The sequence below is a fragment of the Phyllostomus discolor genome, chromosome 8, assembly GCF_004126475.2.
Source record: "Phyllostomus discolor isolate MPI-MPIP mPhyDis1 chromosome 8, mPhyDis1.pri.v3, whole genome shotgun sequence".
NCBI lineage: Eukaryota > Metazoa > Chordata > Mammalia > Chiroptera > Phyllostomidae > Phyllostomus > Phyllostomus discolor.
In genome coordinates, this window is record NC_040910.2 from 74,122,222 (window position 1) to 74,139,642 (window position 17,421).

Consider the following 17,421-nt stretch of genomic DNA (forward strand, 5'->3'; position numbering starts at 1 on the left):
GCTGAGCCCAGATGTGACCACTCCTTGTGCACCACCCCCCAAGGCTACTTTCCTGCAGGAGCCCCCAGGGCGTGATTTAAATAGGTTTATTTCTTCATTTACAAGAGGAATATATTTGGCTTCTCTCTTAAGACTCTGAGATTCACAATCAGCAGCTCTAAAAAATAAAGGAGCAGTTTGGCTTCCGGAAGGAAGAGGAGGCAACACTTGGACCTGGTTCTTGTACAACAAGAAAACATTGCTGGGGCCCCAGTGGAGGCTGGGGTGAGGGTGGAGGCCAGGCTGGTCTTCGGGGATCACACCCCATTGGTAGGCCCCCTCCAGGGTGCCCCAGAGCCCGGTGGGGAGTGGGTATTCCAGTAGCTTACACCACTGAAGCCACACCAGCTGCTAACTACAGGGCAGAGAGAGCTGGCACTTAGGGTCTCCCCCTGGCTGCAGGGGGCCCCCAGACCAGAACCACCTCAATTCCAGCAAATGTGCAGGGAGGGGGTGTGGAGCAGAGGGGACGCGATACGCTGCCCACTGGGCGCCAAGGTCTGGTGTGAAGTTCAGCAGCTGCACCCCACAGGTGTTTGTGGGCTGTGTGAGCGACAGTGCCGATGCTCAGGTGGCGCTGGCTCTGGGATGTCAGCCTCTCAGGCCTCAGCCTGCACCAGCTCTTCCTTGGATCAGGAGCTCAGTGGTGGCTGCTTTCTCTGGCTGTCAGAGCCCTGTCTCCCAGGCAGGCAGCCCCAAGATCTCAGGTCTGGGGGCACAGGTGGTAAGTAGCAGCCACCAGGGCCTTCACCCCTGGTGATGCCAGCTCCCCACTGGGATGGTTCCCCACCCTGGAGCCAGCCCAAAGGAGCAGAGACGAGTGACCAGCCAGGCTAGGGAGTTCTCAGTGCCGGTGCCAGATTGAGTCTGTCCATGGTCTCTGAGGTCAGAGGCCCAGCTGAAAGGCTATGGTCCCACACACCAGGGAGCCTCAGAGCCTGAAGTGACACCCTGAGGCCTGGGCCACCCTTGGGTGCAGTCCAGGAGCTTCTGGGTCTTCAAAGCTGCTGAGAGTGCCATGCCCAGCCAGCCACGTGGGCAAGTCCAGCTCCCTGGCCCCACGGTCTGGAGAATGCAGGGCCTTGCCCAGGGTCACATAAGCTGATGGCAGGCCAGACTCTCTCCACATACCCAGTGGGGGCTGCCGCCACCTCGGGTCCCAGGGGCCCTGCAGCCCTAACCCAGGGCTGGGGGTCTGTCCAACTGTGTGGTCCCAGCACACACTGCCCTCCAGGTTAGCTGAGGACACAGCTTCCTCTTGGAGCCATGGCCACCCAGCAGTCCCAGACCAGAGATGGTGGGTGTCCAGCCGTGGGTCACGTGGGAAGCTAGACAGCCCCGCAGGGCTAGGGCTGGGATGCTGAAGGACACCTCCCAGACTAGGTGGGAGGGAACGTTCTTCATAGTTCCAGAGGCACCTAGAAGGAGGGGGAGGTCAGAGGTCAGAGGTGGGGCTTTGGGAGGAGTCATTTAGAGCTTCCTTCCTTCATTTTCCTTGCTGTTTGGAGAAATGCCTTTCTCTGGCTCTGGTGGCGTGTGGGTCTCCTGGGGCCTGGCTGTGCGGTGGTGACCTCGGGTCTCACACTGCTGGGAAGTGCCCCTCCCAAAGGAAGGTCAAGGTAGGAGTCGGGCCCTGGTACCTCTAGGAAACCGGGATGATGGCATCCAGGACAGCAGGGAGTCCTGGCTAGCTGTGGCCCTGACCCATGCCCCCAGCTCTTCTGGGGAAGGAGGGGGTCTGGTTTACTGGAAGAGGGAGCCTGCACCCCGCCCACAGGTCCTCCAGCCAACTTGGGCAATGTTTCAGGGGGAAGGGCTGCCTAAGTGCTTCCTCTCCCCTAACCCTGCCTTCCCCTCCCACCAGGGTTCCCCCCAACCCCCCCCCCACCTACGCCACCCCCACACTGGCCTGCACTCACCGCCTCAGACCTTCATGGATGTGGGTGGCATTGCCAGCTCGTTCGCCCTGGGGGAGAGACGGGCAGGGGTCAAGGCGGCGGATCAGCGGGGGCTGAGCCCGGGCACTGCTCTGGCACATCGCATCACGGGGGCCGGTTGACCGGACGTGCTGGGCAGGGACCTCGTCAGCCCCAGGGGGAGGTGGGAGAGCCCAGGGGTGGGGAGAGGAAAGAGAGAAGAGTAAAGAAGAGAGGAGAAAGAAGTCAGAAAATGAGAGGAACAGAAGAGGGGTCCCAGCTCTGCACACCATCTCTCCAGAGAAACCCAAGCCTAGAACCACCAGGAACACCCCCGTTCACCGTGAGCTCCCCCAGCTCCCAAGCCCGCTCCGGGAGGGGCAGAGGCCTGTGAGCTGCAAGCCACATGACAAGGTCAGGGAGGCTTGGGAGCTGGACCAACACCCCAGGGGCCAGGTGACCCGCCCGCATTCCCCTCGCACCACCAGACAGGGTTGTGGCAGCGCAGGTGACAGGCCCACCCTACCCCACTCACTGCTGCTCGGCCTTGGCACGGTCACTGAGGAAGAAGAGAGCAGTGGCTAGGAAGAACATGCCGCCCAGGACCACGACGAAGGGGCAGAGCATGAGGGCGTAGCCCAGGCTCAAGAACTCCCAGAGCGGGGAGTCCTTGGTGCTTTGGCGGATCAGGTCGGAGATCTGCGAGGATTGTGGGGGGTGTCAGGGCAGGCCCGCCACCTGAAGCCCGTCACCCACCATGGCCACCCTGCCCCGGGAACTCACAAAGCCGATGAGGTAGGGGCTGCCAGCATCCCCCAGCAGGTGAGAGGTGAAGCTCTGCAGGGCCATGGCAGTGGCCCGTCTCGTGGGGATGACCACGCACTATGGAAGAGGTGGCAGGTCAGAGGCCAGAGGAGTCAGGGCCACCCACCTGGCCTCATCCCTGGGGTCAGGATACTTGGGAAGCCCTCATATTGTCAGATCCCTTCTGCCCATGAGACCAGGCTGCTTTAGATTCTGCACTGGGCACCTGGAGGAGAGCCAACTGTGGCCCAGAGGGACACAGATTACATGCAGTCAGGCAGCCCTGGGCCCAGAGCCCTGACCTCTCAGCCTTTGGCCCTCACCTCCCCACCAGTTAAAGATTCATCTTGGTCCCCTCTGTGAGATTGACCTACAGGGGAGTGGGCAGTAGGACATGTCTGGAGAGCCTCCACTTTTAGCCATGGGCAGCCCTGGGACCAAATGCTAGGAGCCGCTGGGCTCCAGGAACCCCTCTCAGACCCAGCAGGCCCTAACCACAGGGGGCACATCTCCAAAGCTGGGCGGGGCCAGCAGCAGCACTCACAGTGGGCCGCCCAGAGGCCCTTGCCCCCAAGCTCTAGATGTCTCAACCAGTTAGAGTGCCAGCCATCAGACAGCCTGTGAGAGTAGCCTGCCCCCCCTGCCCCACCGGCAACCCATCACAGGGGGCGGAAAGGAGACCTAGATCCAATGGGATGGTGTGGCCCCATTTCCAGCAATAGTCACACGGCTGAGACACTTAATAAAGTGGGACACGATTTCCCTGGGACCCAAACCCTGTCAGCAGCTGGGGCTGCCACTGGGGCAGAGGCAGGAATGGGGGTTCTGTCTAGCACCGAGGGCACTTAATCCAAACAGATTCCTACTCCTTCACTCCAGGCACGTGCAGTGACCCCCTCCCAACCGCCCCCCCCACCCCCCTACCTGGCTCCATGTTGAGACACAGAGCTGAATCAGACCTCCCCCTCCCCACCTGCGCCTTCTCCAGCCCATGGACTGGTGTGGGCAAGAGAGTGACCATCCCAGGTGAAGCGGCTAGGCAGGGACACTCTGGTGAGGCAGGGCAAGCCTTCCTGGAGGGGCACAGCGGGCCGGGGCCCCAGTGCCCAGTGAACTCTGATCTCCTGGGCTACCCCATATTGTGGCCCCAAACCTGAGTGTCCTGAGGGTGGCCCATGAGGAGCCCTTCAGCCTGCTGCCTCCAGGGCCATCTCAGCAGCTCCCAGGCCCTGTCCCCACCCCACTCCCACCCCAACCCTGCTGGTCCCTGCACTCCCTCCTCCCAGTCTTCTCCTGACACTGACTTGGCAGGACCCAGAGGACAGGACCTGGTGCCACCCCCAACCCTCACCACCCTCCAGACTGCTGAAAGTCGCCAGGTCCGCAGCCCCCTCCCAGCTCCTCCCAGGCTGCACCGCACCCACCCAGGGACACAAACCCCTGCCGAGCTCAGACAGCCCTTTGTCCCTGGCCGGCTGCTCTGGAGCCCATTGTTGGCCCCGTGAAGACGGCCTCTGTCCACCAGCCACAGCCGCAGGCATTCGGGCAGACGTGCCTGGGCCCCAGGCTGAGCTGGGTGGATGGCAGTGCAGACCCTGGGGGAGGAACGCTGGCGGGCAGCACCCCCTCCGTGCCAGCCTGGCACTGCCAGCCTCCCGGCCACAAACCTGAGCCTACAGACTCCCCCACACCACACCCAGTCTCCACACCCACTCCTGCTCAGCCCTCTGATTTCAGGCCCTGCCCCATGCAGACCCCAACAGCCCTGATCCCCTCCTCTTCTCCTGGCTCAGCTTCCCAGCCTGCCGCCCCCAACCCCACCACCAAGTCCTGCCAGCTCTTCCCTTCCTTTGCCCTGCCCAACTGCCCTGAGAGGTCTAGAGGCCTGGTCAGTGGAGGCGATCTCAGCCTGCCTCACCATGAGGATGTCTGCAGTGATGGCCCAGTTAGAAAACAGCAGCGTCTCCCCGACAAAGATGCAGATCTGCCCAGGAGAGACCAGAACAGCCGTCAGGAGACACTCACCCACCAGCAGCCTCAGGTTGCTCCCTGCCCCCTGCCTGCTGGCAGAGAAGCCTCCCACCCTTCCCCCTGGGGCCTGCATCTCCTGGCAGTCAGGCTCATGAAGAATTTGTGGCTTATCGAACCAGGCCCACAGCCCAAAGGGCACCAGAACCCTGGCAGGGCCTAGACGGAGCAGGGCAGGCAGATAGGAGCCTTCCCATGGGGATGGAGGGCCCCATATGTCAGACTGCATCTCCTGCCGGGCCACGCCCCCCACCACCCTGCATCCCCCCACTGCACTCACATAGGCCCCCACAATGCTGCTTTTGGCGGCCACAAAGATGAGGCAGATGAAGATGGCAGAGCCCAGCATGCCCACGGCACACACTAGCGGGTCAGCTCGCTGGGTCCGAAGGCGGCACCAGCGCGTGGCTCCTGCCCCCGTCACCACACCCAGGAAGCCCGTAAAGCAGGTGATGGCCCCAAAGATGAGGCTGTGGGGACAAAGGACGGTGGGGTGTGGGCTGACAGGAAGAACAATGCTGGGACAGAGGGCTGGCACTTCTGCCCATTGTCCCCTGCCACCCTGCTGCCCACCACCCTTGCCCGGCCCTGCCCTACCTGTCCTTGGCCCCACAGGGCGGGCTGCTGCATGTCTCTGCCGTCTTCTGCACGACCTGGGCACGGTACAGGTAGAGCGGGATCCACATGCCAAGGGCCCCTGTGGCGAAGGACACAGCCGACGTGGCCAGGGAGGAGAAGACGTAGCTGCGGCTGGGGAAGAGGTCGGGGCAGCGACACTGAGTGAGGCCAGGCCCCCTGCAGCTGGCCAGGGCAGCAGCCTTTCCTCTCTGACTGCTTCCCCAGGGTCAGAAGGCCTCTAATGTCTTCCCTTACAGGTTCTGGGCGGGAGAGCTATGGCTGCAGAATAATAAACACTAGTGGCCAAGATGTTGTTCCCAGCACTGTTGGCAGCGGAGACAGCAGGGGGTCTGGGAGTGGGGGTGCTGGGTGGACTGCCCTGCAAAGGGTGCCTTCCCATCTTGGCACCCCACCCCTCCCACCAGTCCCCTCCCAGCAGCACTCACTTGCGGATCAGGGCCTTCATGTCTCGGAGCCACGAGGTCCGTGCCTTGAGCTGCCCCCCGAGCTGGTCGGCATGGCCTCTCTTAGTGGCCGGGACCAGGACGAGGATGAGTGTTCCTGTGATCATGCCCACGATGGGGGACACCTGATGGGGCATGGAGCACCAAATCAGGACACCAGAGCCAAGTCAGCTTTGTCTCTGCTGCACCAGGTGGGGAGTGCAGGCAAATCACACCTTCCCTGGACTCTGGGTTCCTCCTCTGGGCTCATATCTGCCCAGCCTTCCTGACTGGACTGCTGAGCAAAGCCACTGGGAATGAACTCAGCTAAAAGGGCTCAGGGGCTCCAGCTGCAGTGTCCACAGCAGGGGCATGAGGGGAGGAAGACTGAAGGGAGGGATGGGCAGTCAGATGGATGGAGTAGGGAAGACAGATGGCTGAATAGATGGACCGAGAGATGGACAGGTAGATGGAAGGATGGAAGGATGGATGGATGGATGGATGGATGGATGGATGGATGGATGGTGAGTGAATGGAAAGGAAGACAGATAGATATTGGACAGACATATGGAATGGTGAGTGGGAGGGGAGAGAGTTCCTGTGGACAGGGAACCAGATACCAGCCCTGCCCAAGCCCCTGGGTCTGGGAAAGTTTCCTAAGGCAGATCCTCAGAAGAGGCTCAGGGCTCCTTTGGGTGCTTCCTGTGTCCTGCCCAGTGGCAGGGACAGAACCGCCAGGCCCCAGGCCTCTCTCCAGACAGGAGGACATCCTGGCAGCCTGGACTCCAAGATGTCAGTTCCTTCACCCGCTGATGAGACAGGGAAACCTGTTCCCACCCCACCAGGCCTGGGAGCCAATGGGCTGGGGTGTTCCTCTCCATTTACTCCCACCCCCATTAAGAAATTCCACGGAGGCTGCTTCCTTCCTGCTTTTGAGGAAAAAACACTTTGTCTTAAGCTTCCTCTCCTCTGTGAGACTGGGGATCTCTGTTTCCTCTGATTGCACTGGTCAAGGCCTTGGCATACTTGCCCTGAATCCTCACCAGGGACAGGAAGTCGCTGCAGACCTGGGGAGGCCCCCTGCCCCCCGCCACAGAGGTCTTGTCTCAGCCTCACCCCAGCACAGTGCCAGGGCTCAAAGCAGGAAGTGCCATCGTGGACCTGGAATTTCCTGATACGGTGGGAGAATTCGTGCTCTCAGCCAGGGACCCCTGGGGGGGGGGGGGGCTGTTGGGCACTGCTCACACTTGGGCCCCCGACACCACAATGTGGACTAATCTAGAAGAGTGTAGGCCCATGATATGGGGAACCTGGAGGCCAAGGCCTGCATCCTAGCCTGGGTTCTGCCCCTGAATCTCTGGGTGACCCTGGGCTAAACTGGTCTGGGGGCATCCTTACCCGCAAGGCCCAGTGCCAGTCTCCGGCTGCCTGCTTCACGCTGGAGCCGGTGATGTAGCCCAGGCCGCTGCAGAGAAGACAGGCACAGTCTCGAGGACAGGTAGCGGTGGCGGGCAGGGGGTGTTCACTGCCTATGAGGCAGGACACCCGCCCACCTGCCCCAACTACCCAGCCAGCCGGTGGGGGAGCAGATCCAGCATTTCTCCAAGGCTGACCACCTCTGTTCAGGCCACAGAGGGCCGAGCCTCAGGGATAGGGGGCAGTCAGAAGTTCAAGCGGACCTTGCCCAGATCCTCACCTGCCCAGCGGGATGGCGAAGTAGAAGACAGACAACATGAGCGTGCGTGTGTTCTTGGTGAAGAGGTCGCCAATGATGGTGGGCGCGATGGTGGAGTAGCTGGCCTCACCGATGCCCACCAGCCCCCGGGACAGGACCAGCAGCCAGAAGTGCTGTGGGAGAGGGGCAGAGAATGCTGGGGGGACTGTCCTCCTCCTCCGCCCGCTCATCCTTGGTCCCCACTTTGCTCCACCCCCCCGGCAGGGCCCAGGATCTAGAGGAGAGGATGGAGCCCAACCCCTGCCTCAGCAACAACTACATGGCCAGGCCACTGTGGGCCTCAGCTTCACCCTCCATAGAGCAGGTCTGCCTGGGCCTGGAGTGCTGGAATGGGACTTGACTTCACCAAGTAGAGAGCTGTAGGTCCGGTCCAGACAGGCACCTCAGTCCTCGTGAGCATGGAGGACATGAGGCTGTGCCTTCACACCCCACTCCAGATGGGGGACTTCCTCCCTGAGTTCTGGCCCCACCTTGGGAGCCTCGAGTCACCCCCACTCTGTGTCCCACCCCAGGCAGGGCAGCTGGGCTGACCCTGACAGCACTGAGGATCAAGTGTGAGTGAAGAGTGCAAGGGGCAGCGCGGTGGCTCGGCACCCCTCCCCGCCACACACACACATCAAAGAGCAAAGCCCCACTGAACTGGGAAGGGTGGGGTCGTGCCAGCTGCCAGTGGTACTATGCCTTTGATGTGGACCCATCCCCTCTGTCCCCCCAGCTGCCCAGAGCCTGAGAACCCAGCCTGGTCATCTTTCCCCAGCCACACCCCGACCACCCATCCAGCCAGCATCGCCCACATCCAGCCTTCCTCTGGGCTCTCTGCTTCCCTCTCTCCCTCTTCCCAGCTCTTCCCTGGCCCTGTTCAGCCACCTCGGTGCTTCTCGTTTCTGTAGCTCGTTCACTCTCTCCGTCTCTGAGTCTCTCCCTAGGCCCTGGCCCCTGCTCCTTTTCCTGGGGATCACCTGCCTACAGCCTTTGCCTATTTTTCTGTTAGAATGTCTTTCTTGCCTTGATTGCTAATAGCTTTTTATATATCATGGCTATTGATCCTTTATTACGTATGTCACAAATATTTTCCATCATCTTTCTTTCCACTTTGTATTTATGTTGTTTAATTTGAGGGCGTCCATTCTGTTAATTTTCCCTTAATGGCTTCTGGATTTCCCATCTCGTTCAGGAGGACCTATTCCATCACAAAATGATTAAACTATTCTCTAATACTTTATGTTTGTTATATTTTAGGGAGAGAGCAAGGGACTGGGAGGGGGGTCCTCAGCCATTCTCCTTGGTACAAGAGCAGGCAGATCAGACCTCTCTGACAAGGGACCCACTAGCTTGTGCATTTGTTTCTGCACATCCACGTACTGACCACAAAGGAACAAGTCCATGCATCTTGTCCCACAACTTACTTTTCCTCCCCTTCTTATCTTTTAATTATATCTAGTTCATTCTTTTGTGGTCAAGAGTCTCATTAGGTGAAGACACCCCATTTTATCTGGGCCTCCCTCAGCCATGCTCCTCTCGGCCAGCCGTTTCCCTCTATTCTATTTCAAGACTGCGACAAATACTCTTACATGCAACCTTGTGTCCACCAGTCGGAGTTTCTGTCTTGGGCATCTAACTGGAAAGTAGAAGAAGGCTGGGGCCATAGGATGTGCACAACTAGAATTTTGCAAATTCCTGCCAGTTTTGCTCTCTGAGAGTATCAATTTACACTCCTCCCAGCAGCTTTAATAACACCTGGTATTGCCAGCCTTTTTAATTGTTGCCAATCTGATGGGTGTGAAATGGTATCGCATTGTTTTAATTTGCATTTCCTGATTCGTCCAGACAGTACTGTCTCTTCCTTCTTTCATTGCCCATGGGGTATCTTCTCCTGGAACTGCCTGTCACTATCCTTTGCCCATTTTTCTACTGTGTTATTAGTCTTCTTCTTATTGCTCTATAGTTCTAGGTTTTTATTGTTTGCTTTTTACTTTATTTTGACCTCTTTGAAATTTATTTTGACATGTGGTTTGAAATACAGACTCAACTTTATTTTCCCTCCAGATGGATAGTCGATTCTCCCAAAACCGTGTGAGATGCAGCTCTCATCCCACACTCAGTTCCCTGGGAGGGAGCCTGTCTCACTGATCTGTGCCTCTGCTGTGTTAGCTAGAACGGCCATATTGGAAGAACTGATGGGGCAAGTCCCCTTTCACTCTTAGTTTTCACAATGTTCTTGGCTGTTCCCAGGCATTTTCTCTGCCAAATTAACTTCAGAATCAGATTGCCAAGGTCCACCAAAAACTCCTGTGGGACTCGGATTGTGGTTGCAATGAATTTATAGATCAATTGGGGTGATCTGTCTGTATTTCTCTCTGCCTCTGCTCGTCTTCTCTCCCTACCCCTCCCTCCCGCCTACGCACACAGAGGGACCCAGCACTGGCATCACAGTCCTGGACTCACTGGTCAATCCCAGAAGAAGCACCAGGGGTCAGGAGACCAGGGGTCTGGCCAAGGGCAGGACAAGGTCTAGAGGGGCCCTAGAGGCTTGCTGTCCAGGCCCCATATTTTACTGTGGGTGTCGGGCTGACGCTCCAGGCTTTAGAACTTCCCCGAGCCTGACACTCCTCGGAAGCTGCCCCATGAAGCAATGCTGAAACCCCAAACCTGCGGATTCTCTCTGCACTCGCCTCCAACCTCCTCTCAGTCAGCGTAAACCTGAGTCAGCTTTTCCCTTCTTCACACTCTCCCGGGTTTCAGCGCTGCCCTCAGGAGGAAGCCCTGGCCCTGCAATCTTCCCTTTGAGGCTCTCCGTGACTGGGTCCCTGCCTTCCTTTCCAGCCAAACCGCTGTCCTCGATTTCTCAACACACTCCACCATTTCTGCACCCATGAGTTTGCACTCTCTGCCCATGCTCTCTTCATCTAATCTTCCTGTCCTGCTTACCCAGGTCAAACGCTACCTCCTCCAGGAAGCCTTCCTTGACCCATGGATTTTAAAAGACTGCTCTCTCTGCATTGAGGACTCCTGTCAAATCTTCCCATCCCCAGCCTGGGTGCTCCCAAGGACAGAGCCAGGGTCTCCTCTTTCATCCCCCAGGCTGAAAACTCCTTGAGGACAGATCCTGGTATTTTCCCCTTCTTCCTCTATCTCCCTCTACACTAACCATCATGCGATTGTCCTTCCTCTGCTTGAACATCCCTAGTGATGGGAAACTCGTTACCTCTCAAAGCAACATATCCCCTTTTTGGAAGACAGAATAGTAATAGTGATTTGCTGAACGCCTGCCATGTTCCAGGGCCTGGATATTCATTAGCTCAGTTATTTCTCACAATAAATCTTTACATTGAGAAGGCTTATCTCCATTTTAAAGGTTAAGTAAATTTCTCCAGATCACAGGGCTGAGCGGGCAACAAAGTTGGGATAAGCAAACCCAGAACTGTGGAAGCAAGTAAGAAACATCTTCCTTATGTTGAAGGGATGTTTGCTTTCCTAGGACTTTGCCCCCCATAGTTAGCGGGCAGTCAAATGAAGAGTGAACTATGGGAGGCCCAGACAGGGGGAGTGGCTTCCCTGCAGTCACACAACAAGATGATGGTAAAGCCAGGACTAGAACCAGAGGGTCCTGACCCTGAGGCCCAACTAGTTGCCCTGCTCCTTGCATCCTCTCCACATCAGAGGCAGCTTAGAAAGAGTTGGGTCCACCCTGGGGTGCAGGTCCCTCAGTTCAGGCCAGTGTGGAGAAGGCTCTATTTTTGCAGGACCAGTTTATAAAAGTCCCCAAAGACCCCCTCATCCCACTATCTTTGGAAGGTAGTAATGATCTGGGGTTCAAGCAAAGGGGCTGGTCAATCTGACTGGCTACCCACTGGAGGAACAGATGGGACACTGGGCTGCCGGCCAGGGAGTCTGCACAGGCCTCACCTGCTGGGAGATGAAGGAGCTGGAGAACGTGACTGCTGACCAGAAGAAAATGCCGCAGCTGAGGATCACCTTCCTGTTGAAGCGGTCACCCAGGTAGCCAAAGACGGGGGCGGCCACCATGAAGCTGCAGATGAACACTGTGCAAGTGGAGGAGAGTGTGAGGGGTGGTGCAGAGTCCCTGTGGCTGAGCCCACCTGCCCACACCACCCAAGTTTGAGGCCGAGAGCCCAGGAGACAAAGCTTGGCCTGCAAGGGACGGAGGAAGCCACCCCACTGAGGAAGCAAATGTAAATGATAAATGTCCATGATAATGAGGACGCAGCCTCCACCAGGCCTGGGCCCAGGGCAGACAGGCTGGGGCCAGGTGATGCTCCCATGATGCCATCCTCTTTCACGCAGGCCCCCCATTGGTCCAGCTGTAGGGGCTCAGCGCAAAGCATCTCATACATCCTCCTACCCCATCCCATCCCTGTCCCACCTCGAAGATGGGGAGACAAGCTCAGGCAGAAGTGATGGCCCAAGGCCCCACCAGCAGTGAAATGGCCCAGAGGGGATTTGAGCTTTGCCTGTCTGACTCCAGAGCCAGTGTTCCTTATACTTGGCCTCACTGCTTTCCTCGTTAGACTTGGGGAAGGGAGGGGAAGGGAGCTACCCAAGGTCACAGAGCAAATCAGGGCAGAGCTGGGCCTGGATCTCCAGGTCTCATACCTGGCAGATCACACTGCCACCCTCCTTCCCAGCACCTCAAAGGCTTTCTTGACATTTAGAAACATTTTGTTCATTTGTTCCCTCCTTTCTTCATTCATGCACTCATTTATTCATCCATCCATTCATTCATCCACCCATCCATACATCTATCCCTCCCTCCCTCCATCCACCCATCCATTCATTCAAAAAAACAGACAAAAATTCCTGGCTTCTGATCAAGATGGCAACATAGGCAGACATTGCTTGCCTCTTCACATAACCACATCAAAATTATAACTAAAATATACAACAACCATCACTTAGAACTGTCAGAAATCGAGTTGAACAGAAGTCTGACAACTAGAGTTAAAGAAGCCACATCTATCCAAATGGGGCCAGCAAACTGGCCCCACATCTGAGACTCCATCAACCTGGCTAATATGGTTTGACCCGCCTTGAAGATCGCCAGCAACTCCACCCCTCCTGACTTAAGGGCCCACCCAAGCAGCTTTTCCATAAGAATGGCTGGTCTTGGGTCCTGCTGCACAACTTCTTAAATCCTCTCAAACAAGCAATAGCTGACCTCAATGAGCCCCAGGCCCAGCACTAGCAGCAGCCAGCCTAGATTCACAGCTTCGCTTCACCAGGGAATCTCCAAGCCCAGCACACACAGTAGCCATCTCAGACTGCTTTATAGCTCAGGAAGGGCAGTCCTGGGCAAAACACAGGCAGAGGCTAACCTTGGCCTGCACCACCCAGAAACCCCAGAGCCTGTGTATGCAGTGGAGAGCTATAGACCTGGGAGCACCACCACCCTGCCCCTGCACAGTTGACCCTCTATGGAGGGTGGAGGTTAGTGGACAGTGGTCACAGACAGTCTCTGCATGTAACTGGCTTGGGTAAATTCCTCCCATTGACCTGCGAACAGCAACCAAGGCTCAACTACAAGAGGAGGGGGTACTCAGCCCACACAAAGGGTGTACCTCAAGTACCCAGCTTGGGTGATAGGGGAGGCTGTGCCACTGGACCCTACAGGACACCTACTACATTAGACCACTCTACCAAGATAGAGTCAAAGCAGCTCTACCTAATACATAGAAGCAAACACAGGGAGGCTGCCAAAATGAGGAGACAAAGAAATACGGCCCAAATGAAAGAATAGATCAAAACTCCAGAGAAAGAGCTAAATGGAAGGGAGATAAGCAATCTGTCAGATGCAGAGTTCAAAGCACTGGTTATAAGGATACTCAGGGAACTTAGTGAGGACCTCAACAGCATAAAAAAGATCCAGTCAGAAACGAAGGGTACACTAGTTGAAATAAAGGACATTTACAGGGAAACAACAGTAGAGTGGATGAAGCCGAGAACCAAATCATTGTCTTGGAACAGAAGGAAGAAAAAAAAACAACCAATGAGAACAAGAAGAAGAAAAAAGAATCCAAAAAATGAGGATAGTATAAGCAACCTCTGGGACAACTTCAAGAGGTCCAACATTTGCACCATAAGGGTGCCAGAAGGAGAAGAGAGAGAATAACAAATTTGAAATTTTGTTTGAAAAAATAATGAAAGAAAACTTCCCTGATTTGGTGAAGGAAATAGACATGCAAGTTCAGGAAGCACAGAGAGTCCCAAACAAGATGGATGCAAAGAGGCCCACTCCAAGACACATCATAATTAAAATGCCAAAGGTTAAAGATAAAGAGAGAATCTTAAGAGCAGTAAGAGAAAAGAAGTTAGTTACCTACAAGGGACTTCCCATAAGACTGTCCGCTGATTTCTCAAAAGAAACTTTGCAGGCCAGAAGGGATTGGCAAAGAATACTCAAAGTCATGAAAAGCAGAGACCTACAGACAAGATTACTCTACCCAGCAAAGCGATCCTTTAGAATCAAAGGGCAGATAAAGAGCTTCCCAGACGAGGAAAAACTAAAGGAGTTCATCATCAACAAACCATTATTATATGAAATGTTAAAGGGACTTTTTTAAGAAAAAGATCAAAACTATGAGCAATAAAATGGCAATGAATACAAACCTATCAACAACTGAATCTAAAAAACAAACTAAGCAAACAAGAAGAACAGAGACAGAATCATGGATACAGAGAGTATTTTGATGGTTGCCAGATGGGAAGGGGGAGGGGGAGAATGGGTGAAGAGGTGAGGGGATTAAGAAGTACAAACAGGTAGTTACAGAATAGCCATGGGGATGAAAAGTCACTTAGAGTCATGACCCATGGACATGAACCGTGGGGGGATTGCCTGAAGGAGTGGGGGGTACTGGGTGGAGGGGGGACAAAGAAGGAAAAATCAGGACAACAGTAATAGCATAATCAATAAAATATAATTTAAAAAAATTCCTGTCCTCTTGGTGCTTTCATCCTACCGAGGAGGAACAGACCATCAAATAAAAACTATAGTGTGCCAGACAGCGACAAGTGCTGAGGAGGGCAAAGGGCAGAAACAGGAGACAGGAAATGTGGAAAACAGATACTATAATCTTAAATAGAAGGGTCAGAGAAAGGGACATTTCAGCAAAGACCTAGAGGAGGTGAGGAAACAAATCATGTAAATACTGGGGCAAGAATAACAAGTACAAAGGTCCTGGGGCAGGAGTGTGCTTAGCATATTAGAGGAAAGGCACAGAGGCCAGAGGGCGGGAGGCCAGATTGGGTAGGCCTCGTGGCCCATTGTGATGCTCTGGCTTCTGCAGGTGAGAAAGGAAGACAGTGGGGGATGCTGAGCAGAGGAATGACCTGACCTGATTTTGTTCTTGCAGCACAAGGGAAGCCTCAGGGGACTCCGAGGGGATGTCACTGCCAGTGGTGGGAGGAGCCTCGGAGGTCCCAGGTGGGATAAAGAGGGCAGCAAGCAAGGGCAGGCCTGGGTCACAGGCAAGGCAGCCCCGTCTCCTCCCCCTGCAAGGCAGCCCCACAGCTGATGGGCAGATGGTCAGACAAAGGCTGGAAGTGGGCAGACAAGGTGGCCAGTGGGTGGCCTCTGACTGCCAGGCTGAATGTGCACATGGACTGGGCTGCTCTGGGGCAGACCTGAGTCCCCAGGGAGGCAGGAGGGCAGGAGGTGCACTAGGAGACAGAGGGTGGACTGGAAGAGCGTGACCGTCTCCTTTATCTCAGGGACAACAGTGAGTGTGGGTGGGTGTGCAACTGGGGCCTTGGGCAGAATCAGCAGAGAGGTGCACAAACGTGGTCACTCGCAACACGCTGCCTGGGCTCGAATTCAGCTCTGCTCCTTCCCAGCTGGGTGACCCTGAGCGGTCAGGGCCTCTCTGCACCTGTCAGCAGTGCACTGAGCAACGCGGGACCACTGGTGCTCTGGACGTACAGTGTTTGCCTGTTTTCACCATGTGAATACTCTGGCCCGGGCTGATTTCAAACCGCCAGTGCGGTGTCACTGCCCCACACAGCGCTGTGTGCGCAGTATTCCTACCAGACAGATATAATAGAAGTGCGTAACCTTAGGACCACAGCTGAGTGAAACCTAGTAAAATAATTAGGGAGTGATGGATTGTATTTATTACCTTTGTTTTCAACCCTACATTTACATGATTTCGCTTTTAATAAACCAGCTCACATAATTCCTGAAAATCTAACAATTGACTGGTCTGAGCCATTCCCAGCAAGCCAACTTCCCCATCTGTAGAATGAAGATAAAAATAGCAGCTCTCCAGTTGTTCTTAGCAGTGGATGAAAGAGCGTGTAAGGTACTTAGTGCCACACCCTGCCCAGGGTGGGTCAGTCTCAGTCAACACTGGGCCCTTGTGTAGATTAATCAAGGCAGAAATCATTTCCTCATATCTAGAAAAAGAATTTTTCCTGCTGGGCTGGCCTCCCAGGACCTGCCTGAGATCAGGCAGGAAAGAGATTTCGGTCTCATTAGGACTTACACGTGTCAGGGGGAGGAGGGAGAATTGCTCCCTCTGTGTTTGCCGGTGCTCAGTGGGGAGGGAACAAAAAGAGTCTGAGTGGCACAGGGGAACTTGCACCAGCTTAAAGGGCTAAAATGCCAAGGAACCAGCAAGGAAGGCCAATTCCTACCCGTATCGTGAAGGGAGGCTTCATGGAGGTGGTGATTTCAGAGCTGGGCATTGAAAGATGCATAGGAATCTACCATGATGATAGTAATTAAAATCAAGAGTAGCCCTAGCCAGATAGTTAGAGCCTCGCCCAATACACCAAGGTTACAGGTTCGATCCCTAGTCAGGGCACATACAAGAAGATTCCACCAGTGGGTGCTAAATGAGTGGGACAACAAATCGATGTTTTTCTCTGTCTCTCTCTCCTCCTTCCTCTCTCTCTAAAATCAATTTAAAAGTGTTTTAAAGAAAGAAAAAAGGACTCAGCTAGTTATTTGCGTACCCATATTCATAGCACCATCATCCACAACTGCCAAAAGGAGGAAACAATCTAAATGTCTATCAACAGATGAATCGATCAGCAAAATGCAATCCATCCATACATATGGCACAGCAAGTCGGCACTTCCGCTCGCCCTCTCCCTTCCTGTCTCTCTAAAAATCAATAAGTAAAAAAATTTTAAATCAAGAATATATATACTAAAATATAAATTACAATCTCATAAGCAATACTGTGTACTGGTTAAGGAGCACAACGCTTATTGTTAATAATAACCTCGGTTATCATGTTCAGAATATTTATTACAGGCAGGGGCCAAGGACGTGGCCTGGCCATAAGCACACACAGGTGACCTCATCTGAGTCTCTCTGTTATCTTCATCTTACAGAGGGGACAACAGGGGCTGAAAGCAGTGACGTCACACCACCAGTGTGTGGCTGAGCCAGAATTTAAACCCCAATTTGTCCGACCCCAGAGGCCTTGCTCTAAATCACACTACAGACTGCCAGCCCGGAAGGGGATGGTCTCCCCTGATGTTCCCAAGGTCAGAGAAAGTACAGGGTGTGCTGGGGACAGCAAGAGAGGAGTTCGGGCTGCAGCGTGAGGAAGCTGTGCAGGGAGCAGCAGGAGATGAGGCTGTGGAGGGAGGTTGGGCCCTAAACGCTAGGGCCAGGCTTGGCGTTCAGTTAGAGGGCAGCAGAGAGCCACAGCATGTGCCAGATGTGCTGGAAAAGCCCCCACAGGGTGGGTGGAGAGGGGCTGAGGGAGGTGAGCCCGCCTTGGCCAGACCCCAACCCTCCTGGTTCATGCCCACCTGCCTGCCCGCAGCGAAGCAGGGAGGCAGCCCCTGCTTCTTAGCCCGGCTCTCTGCCTGC

At 55.1% G+C, this 17,421-nt stretch overlaps 1 protein-coding gene across 3 annotated transcripts in view; it reads right to left on the reverse strand.

Moving 5' to 3' along the window:
• Positions 1 to 72: 72 nt before the first annotated feature.
• Positions 73 to 17,421, reverse strand: part of SPNS2 (sphingolipid transporter 2) — a 37,409-nt gene continuing 20,060 nt past the window's right edge. The window contains exons 3-13 of one of the 3 annotated variants that reach the window (XM_036033236.1): positions 11,490 to 11,626; positions 7,545 to 7,696; positions 7,247 to 7,313; positions 5,852 to 5,994; positions 5,385 to 5,537; positions 5,068 to 5,257; positions 4,678 to 4,743; positions 2,739 to 2,837; positions 2,491 to 2,654; positions 1,959 to 2,150; positions 73 to 1,457 (exon numbers count right to left, since the gene is read on the reverse strand). In XM_036033236.1, coding sequence (XP_035889129.1) covers positions 971 to 1,457; positions 1,959 to 2,150; positions 2,491 to 2,654; positions 2,739 to 2,837; positions 4,678 to 4,743; positions 5,068 to 5,257; positions 5,385 to 5,537; positions 5,852 to 5,994; positions 7,247 to 7,313; positions 7,545 to 7,696; positions 11,490 to 11,626 — 1,850 coding nt within the window. In that variant the 3' untranslated portion in view covers positions 73 to 970. The remainder of the gene's footprint in view (positions 1,458 to 1,958; positions 2,151 to 2,490; positions 2,655 to 2,738; positions 2,838 to 4,677; positions 4,744 to 5,067; positions 5,258 to 5,384; positions 5,538 to 5,851; positions 5,995 to 7,246; positions 7,314 to 7,544; positions 7,697 to 11,489; positions 11,627 to 17,421) is intronic. The other 2 variants (XM_028534704.2, XR_004904790.1) reach the window with 2 other exon arrangements.